This window comes from Mastigoproctus giganteus, chromosome 5, assembly GCF_048544385.1.
Source record: "Mastigoproctus giganteus isolate SK-2022 chromosome 5, ASM4854438v1, whole genome shotgun sequence".
Taxonomy (NCBI): Eukaryota; Metazoa; Arthropoda; class Arachnida; order Uropygi; family Thelyphonidae; genus Mastigoproctus; species Mastigoproctus giganteus.
The window spans coordinates 184,650,931-184,669,486 of record NC_143579.1 but is presented as its reverse complement, the minus strand read 5'-3'; the positions used below and the strand labels follow the sequence as shown (position 1 = coordinate 184,669,486).

The following is an 18,556-nucleotide window of genomic DNA, read 5'->3' as shown; positions in this document are numbered from 1 at the left end:
TAATTCACATCTGTACATTAGGTGCTCCCAACTTTCAGGGAGTCCACAGTGACATAATGGATTGTTAGTGATGCCTAGGATGGAGAGTTTCTCCCTAATGGGTCCGTGTCCTGTTAGCAGGAAGGTAGCATGTAGAACTGGGAAAAATCAATGTGGCGACTTTGGGTAGGTCCTTTCGACATTGGGTATGAATTTCCTGGTGATGTTTCCATTTGTGGAATTGGTCCTGCCATATCCGCATTAGGTGAGTATCAAGTCGTCTTTTCTCCATCGTGAGGGTGTTTGTTGGGTCCGTGGTATAGGCAAGGCAAGTTACTGTTCTCCCTTTTGTGAGGTTATACATTAGGCCTGTCCGGACAATCTCCAGGTCAGGGAGGAAGGCACCGTTCAGCACTTGTAGGGCGTGTGTACCGACCGTGCAGTACCCCCTAGATATAGTCAGCAGTACGGAGCGCTGTATCGTGTCAAGTTTCTTTCTATTCGTCGCCGTTATTGCTTTGTGGTACCATATGCTGGAGGTATAGCTGATGATTAGCATAAAGGCAACCTTATAGAGCAAGGACAGTGTGCGGCGTTTAAGGCCCCAGTCTCTTCGGGTGATTCTATTGACCATGGCCATGTAATTTCTGATCTTTGTTTGGATGTATTTTAAGTAGGGAGTGAATGTCAGGTTCCTCCAGGACAATCATCAGGTGCTTCATTTGCTCTGTTAGGCAGATTGTTGTTCCCTGTATTTTTATTTGTGGTGGCCTCCTAATATTTAGGTTCCCATTGAGCAGTAAGGAGCTAGTTTTTTTGATGAAATGTGAAGGAAGTTATGATTTGCCCATTCCTGCAGGGTAGTAAGGGCTCTGTTGGCCATTGCTTCTAGTTGTTGTCGAGATTCCGCTGCAAGGGTGAGTACCAAATCATCCACATATGCCTGTGAATCTAAGTTTCGAAGATCGTAGTCCAGGAATTCATCTAGGACAATATTCCACAGGAGGGGCCCCAGGACAGAGACCTGGCTGTAGGGAGTTCTTACTATGATTTTCCTGAGAAAGGTAGCTTTGGATGCAGTCAAAGATTGTTTGGAAGGTTGGCGGTGCGGAGTCTGCCGAGGACGGTCGATGAACATGAAGGTCAATTTCAGTCGTCATCACACTCGAACGATACTAGCAACTTGGAAGGGTGCATTATCCCGCTGCAACACACTTGCGCCATCCAAGAAGTCAGTCACTGTGAATATGAAGGGGTGCCTGATCAGCCACTATGCAGAGGTAGTAGTAGCATAGTATCTTATGTAGGACGGCACCTGAACGTCAGTTCATCTCCACTCTATGCAAAGGTAGGATTTAGCATTCCGAGGGCACTCTGGGGGTATGAGAGCGCCAAGGGATTCCGAGGAAAACATCCGCCATCCCAAAACATTGCCGCCACCTACCTGTTTCTGTTGGACTAGCACATCAGAGAGATTCCTCTCCGCAGTTTTTTGCCGTGTCCTCTGCCTACTTTCCGTAAGGCACATAAACAGCATCTATCGGAAAATAAGACTTTTCCCCCCTATTATCAACAGTCCAATGACGTCATTCAGATGAAAACTATAGACATCGTTGACGATGTGTCGCCTTTAATTTGGGTACCCTGACCAGTCGCATACTCCGGTGACCCATACGGAGAGGGATTTGTTGGATAGTAGTTTTGGAAATCTCGCTGGTCATCGCTTGATTAAATAAATACTGTTTATTGTACAATGAGAAAAAAATTAACCCTACTGTTGTACAAGCCCTTCACACCCAGAAGTCTAAGGGAAAAGTCCAAGTTTAGTAGTACCATTGCTTTCCGTCTATCGGCTCGCATAGAGCAGAACAGCTTACGTTCACCACGACCATCAATGAGGCATGGGCGCCCCTCATTGGGCAGTTGACTGCTCTATCCTCCTCTCCTTCCACTTCTGGAACACCTTAACTGCAGCTCTTCGGGAAGGGTCCACAAGATTCTCAGTTTCTGTAATACTACCACCCTTCCACCGGTACCCGTCAATCACCTCTTTTTCGCAGATAACATCCCATGTGGATCATCGTATGGGCCGCATGGCTCGTGTCTGTAATATCATCTCTCGTGAGTAGCACAGCTGGTAGAATCGCTGGTTTCCCCCACACCAAGTGAAGAACAGAGTTTGAATCCCATGAATGACGCGAGGAATTATTATGGGTCCTTTTTCCACAAGGCGGATGAGTTGGTCAGTCTTCTCATATGAGGATAGCTTGGTTTTTTCTCCAGAGAGCTCGGCCTTGTCCTCTATAAACCTTCAAATCGTTCTTAGAATACAAGAAATTTTCAGGCAAATATACAACAAAATATGGCCGAAAGTTACTGATGGGCCTAAAACCTTACATACATTTTTCCATTTAAGTCTCTTTGCTTCTTTTGATACAAGTAGATTCGAAATTTGGAGACTATGTGCTCATTCCTTAGGTGGACAATTGCCTTAGAATATGAGAACTGTAATCATGACTGTTCCTATATATGTAAGGAAGGATTATGAGAATCTTCGAAAATATTTTTAAGAGTGTCTTCAAATAAAAACATTGAACAGCACTGATTTAGTTTCTTTCCCTAAATTTAGCACTTAATAGCTTAAGTTGCAATTGTGCCATCAAATTTCGGACCAAATTTCACGTAGCCAGAAGATACTGCTAATGTTTTAGCAGAATTCCGAATGAACAAAGATTCACAGTTTGGTGCGATTTAAGACTATTTCCTAAAACGATATTTCTCTGTTATGGAACTTCACTTTAGCCTAAAATGACAATTCATTTGGTGACTACCGAGCAGTAATTTTCAAAGCGGTTGCTATTTTTTACTGAGAACACTTCCAGTAAACCTTTCCTAGAAGATTCCTCCCCTCATATTCATTTGCATAATCTGTGCAATGTTTTCTTTAATGGTACAAAAAACATTAGGGAAACACTGGACAATGATTGACAGTTAAGATAACAGACTCGTATTTATTCATTAGAGAAACACAAACTTGGCGATATATAAAAACTTTTATTAAATATACATGTTATAGAATACAAGTGATGAGAATTTTATAGTACAGTACAAAATAATGCATGCTAGCTTTTTATGAGTTGGTATTTAAGAACATTCATATAAAAATCACGCCATAAGAGATTTAATATTCGGATCCATTTATATTTTTTAAAGAAAAGACCTCAAATTCTTCAGTTCTGTTGCCTGCCCTGCTAGAGTTGAAACTTGCCATGATATCACAAAGGGTTGCATTGGTATTGCACTATATATAAATAGTTCCATATCGAGAAGAAATTTTATTGATTCAGTGGAGTTGCCATTTCATCGGAGTGGAAAAACAGACCCGTGTTTAGTGCAATCTTACTTTCTGACACTGCGTAAATTATTAATTTTACAGAATATGGACGGAAATCCCGAATTATGCAGTGAGAACAACAAAAAAGGCCAGTGAAACAATTTATTACATTTGTGTGATTTAGAACATGGGAAATAGAAACCTATTTGTACATAACCGTTAAACCTCAGGCCCTAATTAAAAATATATTTAACAAAGACCTGTTCAGTATGATGACCCTCTGGCATCAATTGACTTGTGCGCAATTTTGGTTCATACTGTATAAATCAGAGTGTTATAAGTGAACAAAAGGAGAAGGCATAAAAATCAAACAAAAACTGACTGGAAATTAAAACACCAAGTATAATTTTATCGATTGATTGGAATGAGCTTTCAATTTCAAGTTTTCCATTGTTTATCTGGGCATCATAATTCTGTTTCCTGACTTGATGGCACATCAGATCTAATCTCCACTGCTAATTGCACCGCTTTCGGCTGCAGAAGACCAGAAGTGAAATATTCCAGAGGAACCTAGCAAAAAACAAAACATTATTAATATTGGAACGTGTTATATTCTAACAAAACATGCTATTAATACATTATATGCTGTCCAGCTCTTCGTAAATCTTTAGCATTTTCTCATATCTACGACATTCTTACAAATCCCACAAAGGCTAATCTTACTAGTAATCAAAAATTTTCAAAAAAGGTTCCAAAAAGAAAACATTGAGAGTACTCTAAGAATGAAAAATTGATCTTCTAAGGATCCTGTCTTAGTTATTTTAAGATTAAATTATTTCCGAATAACGTAATAAGAAAAATGAAGCCGTTGTCAAGGCCAACTGAAAAGAAATAGAAGAAATGTATGACGTAATTGTTCAACCGGTGTTAACGAATGAGCTTCAAAAAACTCATACGGATGCACGAATCAGGAAAGGTGGGAAAGACATTCGCGAAAATCAACTGAAAACCCCTGCTTTAAACAGTGTGTGTATAAATTTCTAAAACGTGCCATTGTAGGCAAGTTGAGTCTTTTGAAGCACCACGAATTAAACACAAGACCAGAGATCAGAACAATATTCTTAAATATGCGACATTAAATTTGTAAACAATTGTCCAAATATTACCTTTGTATCCGAGCACCTCGAGAACTTGATGTGACGTAACACCTTTGCCAGACACAGTTTGACTTCCATCAGTGCGAACCTCATAGCGATGCAGCTCCTCGGCCCGGATCCAAAAGGCAAATAAGTGAAAGGCAATCGTTTGGCTTTGGCTTCAGGCGCCCATCTTTAAATGAAAAAACAATTTATTTCATTTAAATTACTTTCAAATAAAGATAGTTTAAAAACTTACAAGTGGATTATCGTGTGGTTATTTCAGAAACAACAACTGATTCAACCAAATAATCAACTTTTCTTTTGTTATATAGTTTGTTCGATGGAGTCCTTTGTGACATTAGGGGATCATTACGAGGGATGGAAACAAATGCTTTAAATTCTTCAGAATCAATGGCAGATGCGATCCTCAAAATTGTCATCACTTGTTAATAAATTTTTGCGTTATGTGAAAAAGTTAAAAACTTGGTGAATTCAATTTTATTTCTAATTACAGTGGACCTTCATGGCCATTCAAAGACGAAGTTCTTACCTTTCAGGAATAAACTCTTCTGGTTCTGAATAATATTCTGGGTCATGATGCATACTATACACTGGAACAGACACAATCATTCCTTTAGGGAGCACGAGACCCGTATCTCCTAATTTATAGTCGTATTCGACTCTCCGCTCCAAGCTGCACAAAAGGAAAAAAAAAAAAAAAAAATAAATAGAATGCAGTACATGATGCATTAAACACTGTTCAGGAATTACGTGGGAAATGTTCACAATTAAACATTACGAAATTCTAATTTGATTTGCTGGCGAAATTCCACACACACATTTCCAAATACGAGGATTCATAGTGGCATAGTGGCATAGTGTTTTGTGGAAGGCGCCACCGGTGGTTTCCCACATCTGCGCCATGGTACTTTGTGAAGAATTTACAGAATCTCTGTAAAAGCCAGAAAAAGTGTGGTGTCTGGTTTGTGACAGAGTTGTGCTGTGTTTTGTTGTTCTGTCTCTGGCTGCTTAGCCGCAAGGCCCCTAAGGGAACCCCACGTTGCCCGCCACCACCACTGGGAGGTGAGCCAGGCTGCCCATTATACTCTGGCTGGCCTCCGCCAGGGTTGCCTGAGCTTCCTGACGGAGCCAAAAAAAAAAAATAAATAAAAATAAAAATAAAAATAAAAATAAAAAAAAAAAAATAATAATAATAAAAAATAAAATAAAAAATAAATAAAATAAATAAAAATAAAAAGTAATATAAGTAAATAAATAAATAAAAAGAAATAAAAAAAAAAAATAATAATAATAAAATAAAAAAATAAAAAAATTAAATAAAAAAAAATAATAAAAATAAAAAAAAAATAAATTAATTTAAAAAATTAAGTAAAATAAAGTAACAGATTAAAAAAAAAAAAAAAAAAAAAAGGAAGAGAGAGAGAGGAGCATAGAAAAAGAGAGGATTTGAGGGAGAATGAATTTGGGTGGGTTGACAGGGGAGAATAAATCCACCCTAATTTAGGCGAAGTATAGGAAAGAGTGTGGGTTTAAAAGTCACAGGGGACAGGTGCCCCTGTGTAATTGTCAATGGCATAGTGCCTGTAGATCCCGCACTGAGGTCAGTGCCAGCAATCCCGCACCTAGATCGGTGCCAGCAGTATATCCTACCCATTTCGGGTTTGCGATGACTTTTAAATCCCGCACTCCGAGGAGTGCCAGCATCCCGCACCTTGGATGGTGCCTGCAGTGGATCTTACCCTATTAGGGTTTGCATAATTATGTCTGCGTTTTTTCCGGGGGAATGGAGAGTTATCCCACGCCGGCCCGGTTTAGTTCTTGGGCTCTGAGTTCTGCAATCTTAGCTCGCCTAAGTGCAAATGTTTCTTGCGCATAGGTGGTTAATGCCTTATAGGTATGTTCCTCGAGTAGCAGAGTGAATTCTTGATTGCGAGGGTTTCTCTGTATTGTGGTGAGGAATTTAAGCCTAATGTTGTCGTAGCTGGGGCACTCATACATGAGGTGCCCCCAGGACTCCTCTTCGCCGCAGTGGCAACGTGGGTCATTCTCGATTCCCATGGCGGTCAGTTTTTGTTGGAAGGATCCATGGCCGGTGATGATAAAGGTCACATGGAGGCCAGGCGAAAACCAGGGTGGAGGTTCTGGGTGAGTTGAACTTATGGATGGAAGGAATCGTTTTGTGATGGCCCCTTTTGTTGTAGTGTCCCAGTCATGTTGCCATATCTCTTGTAGATGTTTGGTTATCCGTTGTCTTTCCTGCCTGGTGCCGTTTGTGGTGTCAAGTTGAAAATTTAGCAGTTGGGTTGGAACTCCCTTCCTTAAGTGATAAAAAAGCCCTCTTTTAACCACTTCTAAGTATAGTGGCTGACATCCAGTTAATACCTGCAGAGCAGGGGTGCTGACGGTGCGGCATGCCCTGCAAATTGAAAGGAGCATGAACCTCTGGATTGAATCCAGCTTACGTTTATTTCTTGCTAGGATGGCTTTTCGGTACCAGATGGAGGCACCATAACAGACAATTGGCACGTATGCCGCTTGGTATATCAGAGTAAGAGCTTTGTGCTTCAGCCCCCAGTCTGCCCTGCTGACCCGCCTTATCATAGCACTGTACCTTTGAATTTTGTTGGCTAGATACTTTAGGTGGTGGTGGAAGGTAAGCCCCGAGTCTAAGAAGATACCTAGGAGCTTGACTTCAGCGTGCAGCCGTATGGGCATAAAGTTTAATTTTATTGTAGGTGGTCTTGTGATTTGTAGTCTGCCTTTAAGGAGTATGGACTTTGTTTTCTCTCCTGAAATGGTAAGGTTGTGCAGGGCTGCCCAGTTCTGAAGTTTTACCAGTGCTCCATTTGCCATTTTCTCTAAGTTCGTCCTGGTGTTAGCACATACCAAAAGGACAAGATCATCCGCGAAGGCCAAGGGCTCAACACCTTCCAGGTCCATGCCCAGGAACTCATCCAGGACAATAGACCAGAGGAAAGGGCCAAGCACAGAGCCCTGCGGACAGCCTCGATCGATGTACCTAGTCACTGTCTGGAATCTGTTGGTAACTTGGACTTTTCTACCAGTTAAATATGACCTTAAACTGTTGTATAGGTTGTTGGAAACATTTGATTGCCGAAGCCTCCGAAGAACACTGGGCCACCATAGTCGATCAAAGGCCCCAGCGAAGTCTACCATGATTGCAAGGGAGTACTTAAAGGCTGTGTGAGTTGCTTGAGTGATTAAACTGTTAATGGCATCTTCTGTGCTGCTACCTGCTTTGAATCCAAATTGCTTGTCACTTGGAAGTTTTTGTTCTTCATATCTGGCGGTTAAGCGAAATAGGAGCAGGCGTTCTTGTAGCTTGGCCATTACAGAGAGCAAGGCAATCGGGCGGTAGGAGGTTGGAATTTGTGGTGGCTTGTCGGGATTTTTCAATATAAATTTCAAGGTTGCCGTTTTCCAGGATGTTGGAAATGTGCCTTCTGTCAGGCACCTATTTAGAAGGCTTAGGAGAGTAACAGGATAGCATTCTGCAAATTTTTTAACCACATCCACTTCCAGCAGATCAGCACCAGGTGTTTTTCCTACTTTCATTTTGTTTATTGCCAAGTCCATCTCAATGTTAGTGAAGGGGGATTCCACAGAGGCAGGATGATAGTTGTGATTTTCATCTACTATTTCTTGTTGTTGTTGAGTCATAGCTGCAGCTTCAATGGGATAAATGGTGTCTAGAATATTGTTAATGCTATCCTTCCAGGTGTAAGTAGAGGAGCCATCCATCTTTAGTGTCGTATCGAGTACCTCTCCTCGCGGCAGCTTGTTTGTTACGATCTTGAAAACTATGCCCCAGGGGTCCTTATTCCCAGAAGTGGATACCAGGGTTTGCCACGTTTGCTTTTTACTTTTACGAATTAGCTTTGTGTATTCATTTCTGACAATGCGATAAGCCTCCCTGGCGGCATCTACCTCATGGGGAGGTAGCCTTGATCGAGCCTGCTGGAACATTTTTCTTGCATGGTGGACTCTTCTTCTGAGATCCTGTAGTTGGGGATTCCACCAGGGAACTGCATATCGGTAGGGCCTTCTGCGTGGGATGGAGAGATCACATGCAGATCTTATGGCAGTGGTAATAATCTGTACACAATCATCTGAAGGGAGTGCTTCAGGGAGTGGAGTGTCTTCAGGGAGTCTTCTTGTTAGCTCAGTCCGAAAACGTTGCCAGTCTGCCTTTTTTGAATTGTACCGTATCACATCTCGTGGGATCGGAGGGGTCCGTTCCACAGAGCGAACCAGAGAAAATGATATCGCTCTGTGGTCCGACGTGGTCCAGGCTTCTTGTACAGTCCATTTGGCTAGTTTGTTGGCAATGTCTGGGGTGGCTGCTGTAACATCTATAGTGCTCTCCCAAAGGGGGCCGCTGTAAGTTGGAAGTTGATCTGGTCGGTTTATTACTTGGAGGCCTGTGGCTAGGAAGAATTCTTCTAGTTTTGCACCATTTCTTTGTGCAGATCTGTCAGGGGTGCGACTGTGCCAGAGCAGAGATCTGCAGTTTGCATCCATGGCTATTAGTAGTCGTCCTCCCGGGAGAGTCTCAAGAGCCGTCTGAATGGTTGAGATCGCTGGGGTGATGTCTTCACCAGGGTGAGTATATATTGTTAACAGGAACAAAGACCCTAACTGAGTTATGATTTGTGCACAGGCACTGTTTGCAGTGCAGAGTGGTGTAATCTTTGTTGTGCTGATTTCTGGGTTTCTGATGATTATTGCTGCCCATGGGGTTTCGGTTTTACAGTAGACCATTTTATAGGATGCAGGGTAACCTGTGACCACACCTGAGCGAACATATGGTTCCTGTAATAAGGCCACATCAATTTGGTTTTCTTCTATTTTCACTTTTAGTTGGTCAGCTACCAGCCTCGCTCTTTGTGCGTTCAGTTGAACTATTTTTATTTCATGGTGGCAGTTTATAGAGGGGCCTCTATCCATAGTGGATTCTCATTTGGTATTGGCTTTTGGCTTTCAGGTATACCATACAGTTCCCATCCCTGATTGAGTGTTGATGAGGAGCTTTCACTGCTTTGCAGTTTGCACAGACTGGGAGCTGGTCTTTTGCTGGGCAGTCACTGTACTTGTGCCCTTTCTGGGCACAGTGGCCACATGTTGAATCACGCTGGTTGCATGTGTGTGATGTGTGGCCAAAGCGAAGGCACTTGTAACATTTCGTAACTGAAATATGCTCCTTAAACCTATGGCTTCCCCAGCCTATGAAAATGCGACTCTGTGTTTCTAAGATTTGCCATGCTCGCGTGGAGAGCTGGATTACCCAATTGACATTTGAATGTGTTTTAGATTTAGTACTGTATTTTGGGCTAACGTCTTCTTCCACAGTGTCCTCAGGTAGGTGCAGACTTAGATTTTTGTGGTAAATTTCCTCTTTGAGTTCTTCTGGGGTTACACCTTGCTGTATGTCAAATAAGACAATTGAGGGTCCTTTTTTCTTGGGAGCCTCTGCCTTTAAACCGTACTTAATCATATTATCATTACTTAAAATTGTTTGTGCCTCTTCTCTGGAGTTGGTTTTAGTTTAATTTATTCAAAACCAAGTATTTTGGTTTTGAATAAATTATAAAAGTCATTTGTAAGCAATTAGAAGTTGAATATTTAATCGCTACATGACCTTTATAATAGTCAATATAATCCTTAAAAGAGAGCTTTCTTTAACAGAACAAAACAAGAAAGTCGCAGGATGAAAAATTACTTCTACGCGGAGTGTTTCAGTTCCTCCCCCACCCCCAACAAGCTCATTTTTTGAGGTAAGGTTTGAATCCAGTTGGCAACGTGAAGGCGCGCGTTTTCGAAAAACAGCCTGAATCCTTCTCTCACTTGATCTCATCGCTTATGTTTGGTGCTCAGGCGTTTCGAAGTGTTAGCCTATCGTTTCGAGTTAATGTTAACATCGGACTCTTTGAAAGCAAAGGGCCACGTGGTCCAAGGAAATTGGTACAATACTTTTTCCTTCAGAAATCTGGGATCGATAAATTTCACTGTTGCAGACCGCGGATGATTCTTCCACGTCCCTACTTACATGTTTATTGTCTGGCGGCAAGGGGAAACTCTCTCAAGCCCGGCGTAAAACTCTGTGATGCATACAGTTTCCTGTAAAAACCAGAATGTGTAAGGATAAGGTTGTGAATGAAGTGTAGTGTTGGGTTCTGTTATTCTTCTGGCCGTTTGCTGTGGGGCTCCTAGTGGGACCTCACGTTGCCAGATAGTTCAATAGAGGGAAAGAACTCTGGCTAGGCAATACACGGCGTCACCTGAGCTTTCTAGGGATTCCTAAAAAATAAAGAAAAAGAAAAAAAAGGAGGAAATTAAAGTGAGTGTGAGAAACAGTTTGAGAGAGGAAAGTAAAATAAGAAGGGAATACAAAGAAAGAGGGTATCCATTAATGAGTGAGGCGGTAGGGGCGAAGAGTTCAGATGTCCCTGGGTTGGGAAGCGAGCCCGCCCAGACCCACGGAAAGGATAAAAGATTGCACGGCTAATGTGCCGCACAAAGATGAGCTCCGTAATGGCATGGGTCATCCGAAGACGACGGTTCCATCTGTTCCACAACTAGGTATACAGGTGAATTTCTACCCGCTGTGGGTTAGATGATTATATAGTCAAGTTCGTGTAGATTGTCGAGTTGGGTATTAATCTTCAGATTGAGCTGAAATCAAGTTGGTTTGGATTCTCGGGTTGCTCCTAATTTTCGTGAACACTTTCTTGTGCGATGAAACTGTCCTGTACAGCGAGGAAAGAGTGGTCATCTTGATTGGGGGTGCATGTTCCTATTTGATGCGCTGTAGCAGGATGCGCATCCTCAAGGAAAATGTGGGCCAAGATGTTATTGACTGTGGCATTCAAAGAGCAACTCATAGTGCCTTCACACGAGTGATCGTCGATTGAGCAATTTTTCCTGTTTACGGTAGACAAGTCCCCATGCTCCAGAAATGATTTCAAATATTTAATGATTGTATAATTTTTGCGGAGTTCGATTTTCAGGCTATAGAAATCTATTTTCTTAATTTGCGTTCAGGGAAGATTTCACACAGAATTTACGTTTACTCCCACAACTGTTTTTCGTAGTGGAGACAGGGTGCGCCAAAAAAATATCAACTGATAAATGGCACTAAGTTTCAACTTTAAAGTGAAAGAAAAACAGCATTTTCAATAACTTATAATGATGAGCGATTCATTGCTATATTTAATTATTATTAATTATTTTAATTATTTAATAAAAAATTACATTCGAAAAAAAATACATACTTTATTGCAGGAGGGAATATTCGTAGAGTTTCTGAAACAACCCAGTCCAAATATTTCATATTGCTGATGGTGTCGTAGCTTAGTTCCCCCTGATGGAAATTAAACATTTAAAATTAAAATTATATTAATTTTTAAAAAAATAAAAAATCAAACACATTAGCAAAAAATTCAAAATCAAAGGAAAAAAAAGCAATAGAAAAAATGATTAGAATTTTAATCTACTAAAGTATATATTTAGTGAAAGGACAAAACCGAAATTTAAATTTCTGTGCATGTTTCAAAACAGTAGATAGACTTAAAAAAAAACAAGATAAATTCTTAACATTTAAAGATAACTCTAAATAAGATATTTTGGTGAGTTACTCAAAAGACTTTTCCGCATTGTGTTTGGAAAAAACAAGTTTTAAACTTTATGATTGAAATATATCTAAAATCAAATGCATAGTACATGTTTGGGTCAAGCAAACAAATCGAACAGAAAATTTGGGTAGGAAAAGATAATTACAACATGGTTAGGCCGCATCTTGAGTACTGTATACAGGTCTGGAGACATCATCTTACGATGTATATCTGCCCGAACAAGTGCAGAAAATGTAGAGGAGATTAGAGAGGGGAACAAAGTGGTGCTATTACCAAGAAAGACTTTAATTCTGCAAATTGCAGCATCTGAAGATTAGGCACCTGCAAGGTGATCTGATTGAGGTGTTTAAGGGTTTGAATGTATTGAACAAGCTCAGTGCTGATTGAATTCTTCCTTTTGCTCGGACTATACACGTGAGGGGACACAAATTCAAACTGAGGAAGGATGGTTGCTGAATAGATAGATAGATGTGAGGGGGTTTTCCTTCAGCCAACGGGTGGCTGATTGTCGGAACAAATTCCTATTTGCTGTTGTGGAAGTGGGCAGTTTGAATAAATTCAAGGAAGAACTAAACAAATTATTGGAGGGGAAGGGCAGGTGATGTAGGAAGTTTATTTTTGACTTATGCTTTCTTGCATCAGTCGCCACTACTAACATTTCTAGTTCTGTCGCGTATTTAGATTCTTGATCCCATAACTATTTTCAGAGTACGGAAGTGGAGAAAGGTGTGAATTGCCAACCTCGAATACACTTCAAAAAACTGCCCCAGAAATGATTTCAAATATTTAGTGATTGTATAATTTTTGCAAGTTTTGGGGAGTTCGATTTTGGGGCTATTGAAAGCTGTTTTCTTAATTTGCCTTCAGGGAAGATTTCACACAAAATTTATTCTCACAACTGCCTAAACTAAAAGAGAAGATACTAAGGCATACTGCCTCCACAGGATTAGTTTTTGTCATCTACTAATTGTATGCTAGATAAACACGGCACGAAATTTCATTCACATCTGCCCTTGACTTGATCGTCCTATTCCTGCCAGCTCCTACAACCAACTTAATTTTTTTAAATGAAAATCCCTCAAGCACGAAAGGTATTAGAAATCATAGCGCTAAGTAAATTGCATGGCTTAAAAGTTGAGAGAGCAGAAAGTACTTGTTCACATTAAATTGGCCTTCTGTGGATTGTAATTTTCGGGAAATACGCGCAAAGGAAAGTTGTTCGAAATAACAGAAGTAGAAGGATAAATGAAGAAAAGTTCATTTTGCGAGTGTGTAGTTGATTCTACAGCTGGGGGAGGGGTGTTAGAGCTTTTCTCTGAAGACTGAACATGGTTTTTACTACTTCAAGCGTCCAATAAACAGATAGAGTAGTGGTAGATAAAGAAAGTAGAGGTAGATAAACACAGAGCAAAATAGACGAAGAAAGCCATCTATGATAAGCTTGATGAAACAAAGGAACAGAATTTCTCTGCGCGATGTGAACGCATACCTTGTTCTCTGATTACTCTGATTCAGATCTGATTGGCCACTTCCAGTGTAATAGGTGCAGTTTATCTGTCCTTGCACGTGTGGAATACCCACGGTTATTAATAGTCCCACCATCGTGAAGGATTTCGTTGTCGGTTTGTTTGTTTGTTTGGTTTAGTTTTATTGGCGCATCAGCAACTAAGGCTATAATGCGCCAAAACCTTGTCATGAAAGTGATAAAAATCTTTCAGTGACCTAACGAATTAGGTCACTAAGTCAGGGTATAAAAGCCACGTATATATTTTAAAAGACGAATAGCAGTAAACAAGGTAAAAATAAAAAGATTTTTTAAATATAGTTAAAAAGGTTTACTGATTTCAGGAAACTAAAAATAGCAGACACGTGGTCATTGTCGGATAAAATCTGACTGAGTGTATAAGGCTCAGTCAGATGGTTAAAAGCGATAAAACGAGCATTACTAAAACTGGGACAGTCACATAAAATATGTTTAACGGATAAAATGGTGTCGCATTGCTCGCACATAGGAGGATCATCCGCCCTCAGCAGAAACGAATGTGTCAGATGACTGTGTCCTATGCGGAGTCGGGCAAAAACAACTTCCTCGCTCCGATTCCTGCGCAGACTGGACTGCCATGTTTGTATTAGAGGCTTTATTTGGTATAATTTATTTGTTCTCTCTCTATGCCATAATTCTTGCCATTGGGAATATATATTTTCTCGTATTATTTGCCTGTAGTCTGTATAGGGGACTGACAGGCAACGATTGTTAGTGGGAGCTGCTGATTTGGCTGCAGTGTCAGCCAAATCATTTCCCTTTATCCCAATATGGCTAGGAATCCAGCAGAAGCGAATATCAAATTTATATTTATGAAGAGAATATATCTTCTGCTGAACCCGAGAGAGAACTGGATGACAGCTGCGTCTCAAAGATAATAAAGCCTGTAATACACTCAAAGAATCAGAGTATATTATTGACCTTTGGCATTGAGAAATTCGAATGTGATCCAAGGCTAACTCTATAGCATGCAGCTCTGCAGTGTATATGCTGGATTCGGGAAGAATCTGCTGAGATATTATAGTGTCCGGGAACACAACAGCAGATCCAACGAACGATTCAGACTTCGAGCCGTCTGTGTAGACGGGCAGGAAGTCGGAGTTCTCAGCTCGATGTGCAGAAAAGAGCTGCTGGTAGACAGATGATGAGGTCTCAGACTTTACCCATTTCTTAAGGGAAAAGTCGCACGATGGAGTATGAGCATGCCAGGGTGGAAGAGTTTCTTTTGGTGTTTGTGCAACCTTGTCTACCATGATGTTAAACTCTCTGAGTAGCTCTTGGACACGAATGCCAAAAGGTCGGTTGGCAGTCTGACGGGTATTATATAAGTTTTCCCAACGTGGCTCAAAAACGGATGTCCACGTAGGATGGTCTGGCAGGGATTTCAACTTTAGAGCATAGTTTAAAGACAACTGCTTACGTCGAAGCGATAACGGTGGTTCGTTTGCTTCGACGTATAAACTCTGGACAGGAGATGTGCGATATGCTCCAGTAGCGATACGAAGAGCCTGGTGATGGACAGGATCCAGCCATCGAAGGGCACTGTCTCTGGCTGAAGAATATACCTGGGACCCATAATCAAGTTGGGATCGCACAAGTGCACGGTAAAGCCGAAGAAGCGTGCAACGGTCTGCTCCCCAAGATGTAGAGGAGAGCGAGCGGAGAATATTAAGCCCGCGTGTGCACTTTGTGCGAAGTTGACGGATGTGGTGCAGAAAGGTCAGCTTTTGATCAAATACGAGTCCCAAGAATTTTGTGTCCGCTGCTACTGGAATAGCATTTTGTCCGAGCCTTAATTCAGGTTCAGGATGAAGATTACGCTTGCGACAAAAATGTACGCAAACGGTCTTCTCCGGCGAGAACCTGAAGCCATTTGCAAGTGCCCAGGAGTTGAGGCGATCAATGGATTTTTGCAGTTGTCTTTCAATAACCCTCATGTTGCATGACTGACAAAATATGCTAAAGTCATCAACATAGAGGGCACTGTTTACGGTAGGAGGAAGTTGTCCTGTGATGGAATTTATTTTGATGGCGAAAAGCGTGACACTTAAAACTGATCCCTGTGGTACTCCCTCCTCTTGACTAAAGGAACGAGAGAGTGAGGATCCCACACGAACTTGGAAAGATCGGTTGGCCAAAAAGTTTTTAATAAAAATGGGGAGTCGTCCCCTGAGACCCAGGCTATGCAGATCTTTTAAGATGCCAAATCTCCAAGTTGTGTCATACGCTTTCTCCATGTCAAAAAACACTGACACCAAGTGTTCGCGTTTTAGGAAAGCATCCCGGATGGATGTTTCCAGTCTAATAAGATGGTCCAGAGTGGACCGGTTCCTTCGGAAGCCGCACTGGATATTGGAGAGAAGGTCATTTGATTCTAAATACCATATTAAACGAGAATTGACCATTCTCTCCAGGACTTTGCACAGACAGCTAGTCAGAGCAATAGGACGATAATTGGTGGTGATTTTTGGATCCTTTCCTGGCTTAGGAAAGGCAAGAACGATTGCCTGGCACCAGGAATCCGGAAACTGCCCTTCAATAAAGATTCTGTTATATAGAAGGAGCAGATAATCCATAGATTTTGATGAAAGATGTTTAATCATTTCATAATGGATGCCATCTGGTCCAACAGCACTTGCTTTGGAAAGAGTGAGAGCTCTTTTCAGTTCCTCTCTAGTGAATTCCCCGTTGTAGGGATAGAGGCCCTTGGATTTGAAGTCAAGTGCCTGTTTTTGGATTTTATGTTTCAGGACCAGGAACTCTGGGGAATAGGAAGATGTTGCGGAGATGTTAGAGAATGTTTCCCCAAGAGCATTGGCTATTGCAGTTGGATCTGCAATAGTGCATCCATTATAATCTAGGATTGAAGAAGGGTGGGATGTATATTTTCCCTTCATTTTCCGGACTTTATCCCAGACTACCTTGGAGTTGGTAGACTGGTTAATAGATGATGTAAAACGGATCCACGATTCCTTTTGACTCTGACGGCGGGTATAGCGCGCTTTAGCTCGTGCGCGTTTAAAGGCCATAAGGTTCGTCGTGGTAGGATATCGGCGGAATATCCCCCATGCTTTGTTTTGGGCCCTTTTTGCTGTTGTGCATTGGGAATTCCACCAAGGTTTGGGAAATGGTGGAAACCGGGCAGACGTTTTTGGAACTGCATTCGCAGCTGCTTGGACGATAGCTTCTGTGATGTACGTTACTGCTTCATTGATAGGCTCTTGGCTGACGGTACTGAGATCAAAATTTGCCTGATTTTGGAAGGCAAACCAGTCAGCCTGATCAATCTTCCACCGTGGTAACCTGAAAGGAAGACATGGTCTCCCACTGTGTAACAAGGTTATCACAGGGAAGTGATCGCTTCCGTATGGATTCTCCTCCACTTCCCAAGTGAGTGAAGGGAGTAGAGAAGGGGAGCAGATAGAGAGATCAATGGCAGAAAAAGTACGGGTAGGCATGTGGAAGAAGGTGTTTTTTCCAGTATTCAGAAGGGAAAGGTCATTGTCATTGAGCATACGCTCTATGACTCGTCCCCTTCCGTTGATGTTAACACTACCCCACAGGGTGTTATGTCCATTAAAATCCCCAAGAAGTAAGAAAGGGGGAGGCAACTGCGTTACAAGATCATCAAGGTCTTCCTGGGAGATGTCAGTCCCAGGTGGCAAATAAATAGAGCAGACCGTTAATAGGAATCCCACTGTAAGGCGAATTGCAACAGCCTCTATGCTGGTTGTAATTAGCAAGGGCTGAACTGCGGTCTGATTATTCACAAGGATAGCCACTCCTCCATGAGCAGGACCATCCGCAATTCTATCCTTACGAAAGATTGTGATGTTATGCATGGTGGGATCATCATTTGCCTTTAAATAAGTCTCCTGCAAGCAAAAGCAAACTGGCTCGTGCTTTTGCAGGAGAGCCAGCCTTGATGTCATCAGTATTTCGCCGGAATCCACGACAATTCCATTGTAGGAATTTAGCCATTATTTTGGCTTGGTGGGTCCATCAGGCGGCTTCCGAGGTGCTGAGGGCTTACTTTTATCAGTCTTGGATTTGTCTTTTTTGGGGAAGAATGGACGCTGTCCCGTGTCCATTTCCTCCTCCGCAAAGAGTTCCAAGACTGATTCATCCTGTACCTCCTTGTTCTCTACATCCATTCTTTCTGTTGTTACTTGAGGCTCTTTACCACTTGGTTTTGGTAGTGGTGGAGCACTAGGAGGTACGGATATAGGAGTGGCAACTGACTGTGTTTTTTTGGTGGGCTTTTGAGAACTCAATAAATAGCGTGCAATCGGGGTGAATGACTCTCTTGGTGGTATAGTCATCTCAGTTTGTGTCCCGATAGTGCTCTTAGCAGAAACTTTCTGGGCATATGAAGGTTTCCCGCTATTTACTGGTTGGATACGTTTTCTGGCCTCTGGGTAGGAAATATTCAGCTCTGTTTTCAATTTTTGGATTTCTTTTTCGTCCTTCCACCGCTGGCATGCTCTTGAGTAGGCGGGGTGCTCACCTTGGCAGTTGACACAGGTGGGTTTTGGAGCTGTACATTCCTTGCTCTCGTGGTCTTTCACACCACATCGAGCACAGGCAGGGTTACCACGACAAGATGTTTGTGAGTGGCCATATTTTTGGCATCTAAAACACCGCAGTGGGTTTGGGATATAAATCCTCACTGGGCAGTTTAGATAGCCTGCTTTGATGGAACTTGGAGGCCGTGGGGTGTTAAACGTTAGGATGAGAACTCGGGTAGGGACGAGATTCCCATCCTTTCTCATTGATATTCTTTTGACAGCTGTCACTCCTTGTTCTTTTAATTCAGAGCAGATCTCTTCTTCAGAAACATGAAGAAGGTCCCACTCTGATATGACACCACGTGAAGAATTTAAAGTTT

At 41.7% G+C, this 18,556-nt stretch overlaps 1 protein-coding gene across 1 annotated transcript in view; it reads right to left on the bottom strand.

Moving 5' to 3' along the window:
- Nucleotides 1-3,086: 3,086 nt before the first annotated feature.
- Nucleotides 3,087-18,556, bottom strand: part of LOC150085917 (cytochrome P450 3A8-like) — a 71,673-nt gene continuing 56,203 nt past the window's right edge. Inside the window, exons 11-14 of the mRNA XM_090374298.1 lie at nucleotides 11,766-11,854; nucleotides 5,003-5,146; nucleotides 4,480-4,642; nucleotides 3,087-3,883 (exon numbers count right to left, since the gene is read on the bottom strand). Coding sequence (XP_090230424.1) covers nucleotides 3,779-3,883; nucleotides 4,480-4,642; nucleotides 5,003-5,146; nucleotides 11,766-11,854 — 501 coding nt within the window. The 3' untranslated portion in view covers nucleotides 3,087-3,778. The remainder of the gene's footprint in view (nucleotides 3,884-4,479; nucleotides 4,643-5,002; nucleotides 5,147-11,765; nucleotides 11,855-18,556) is intronic.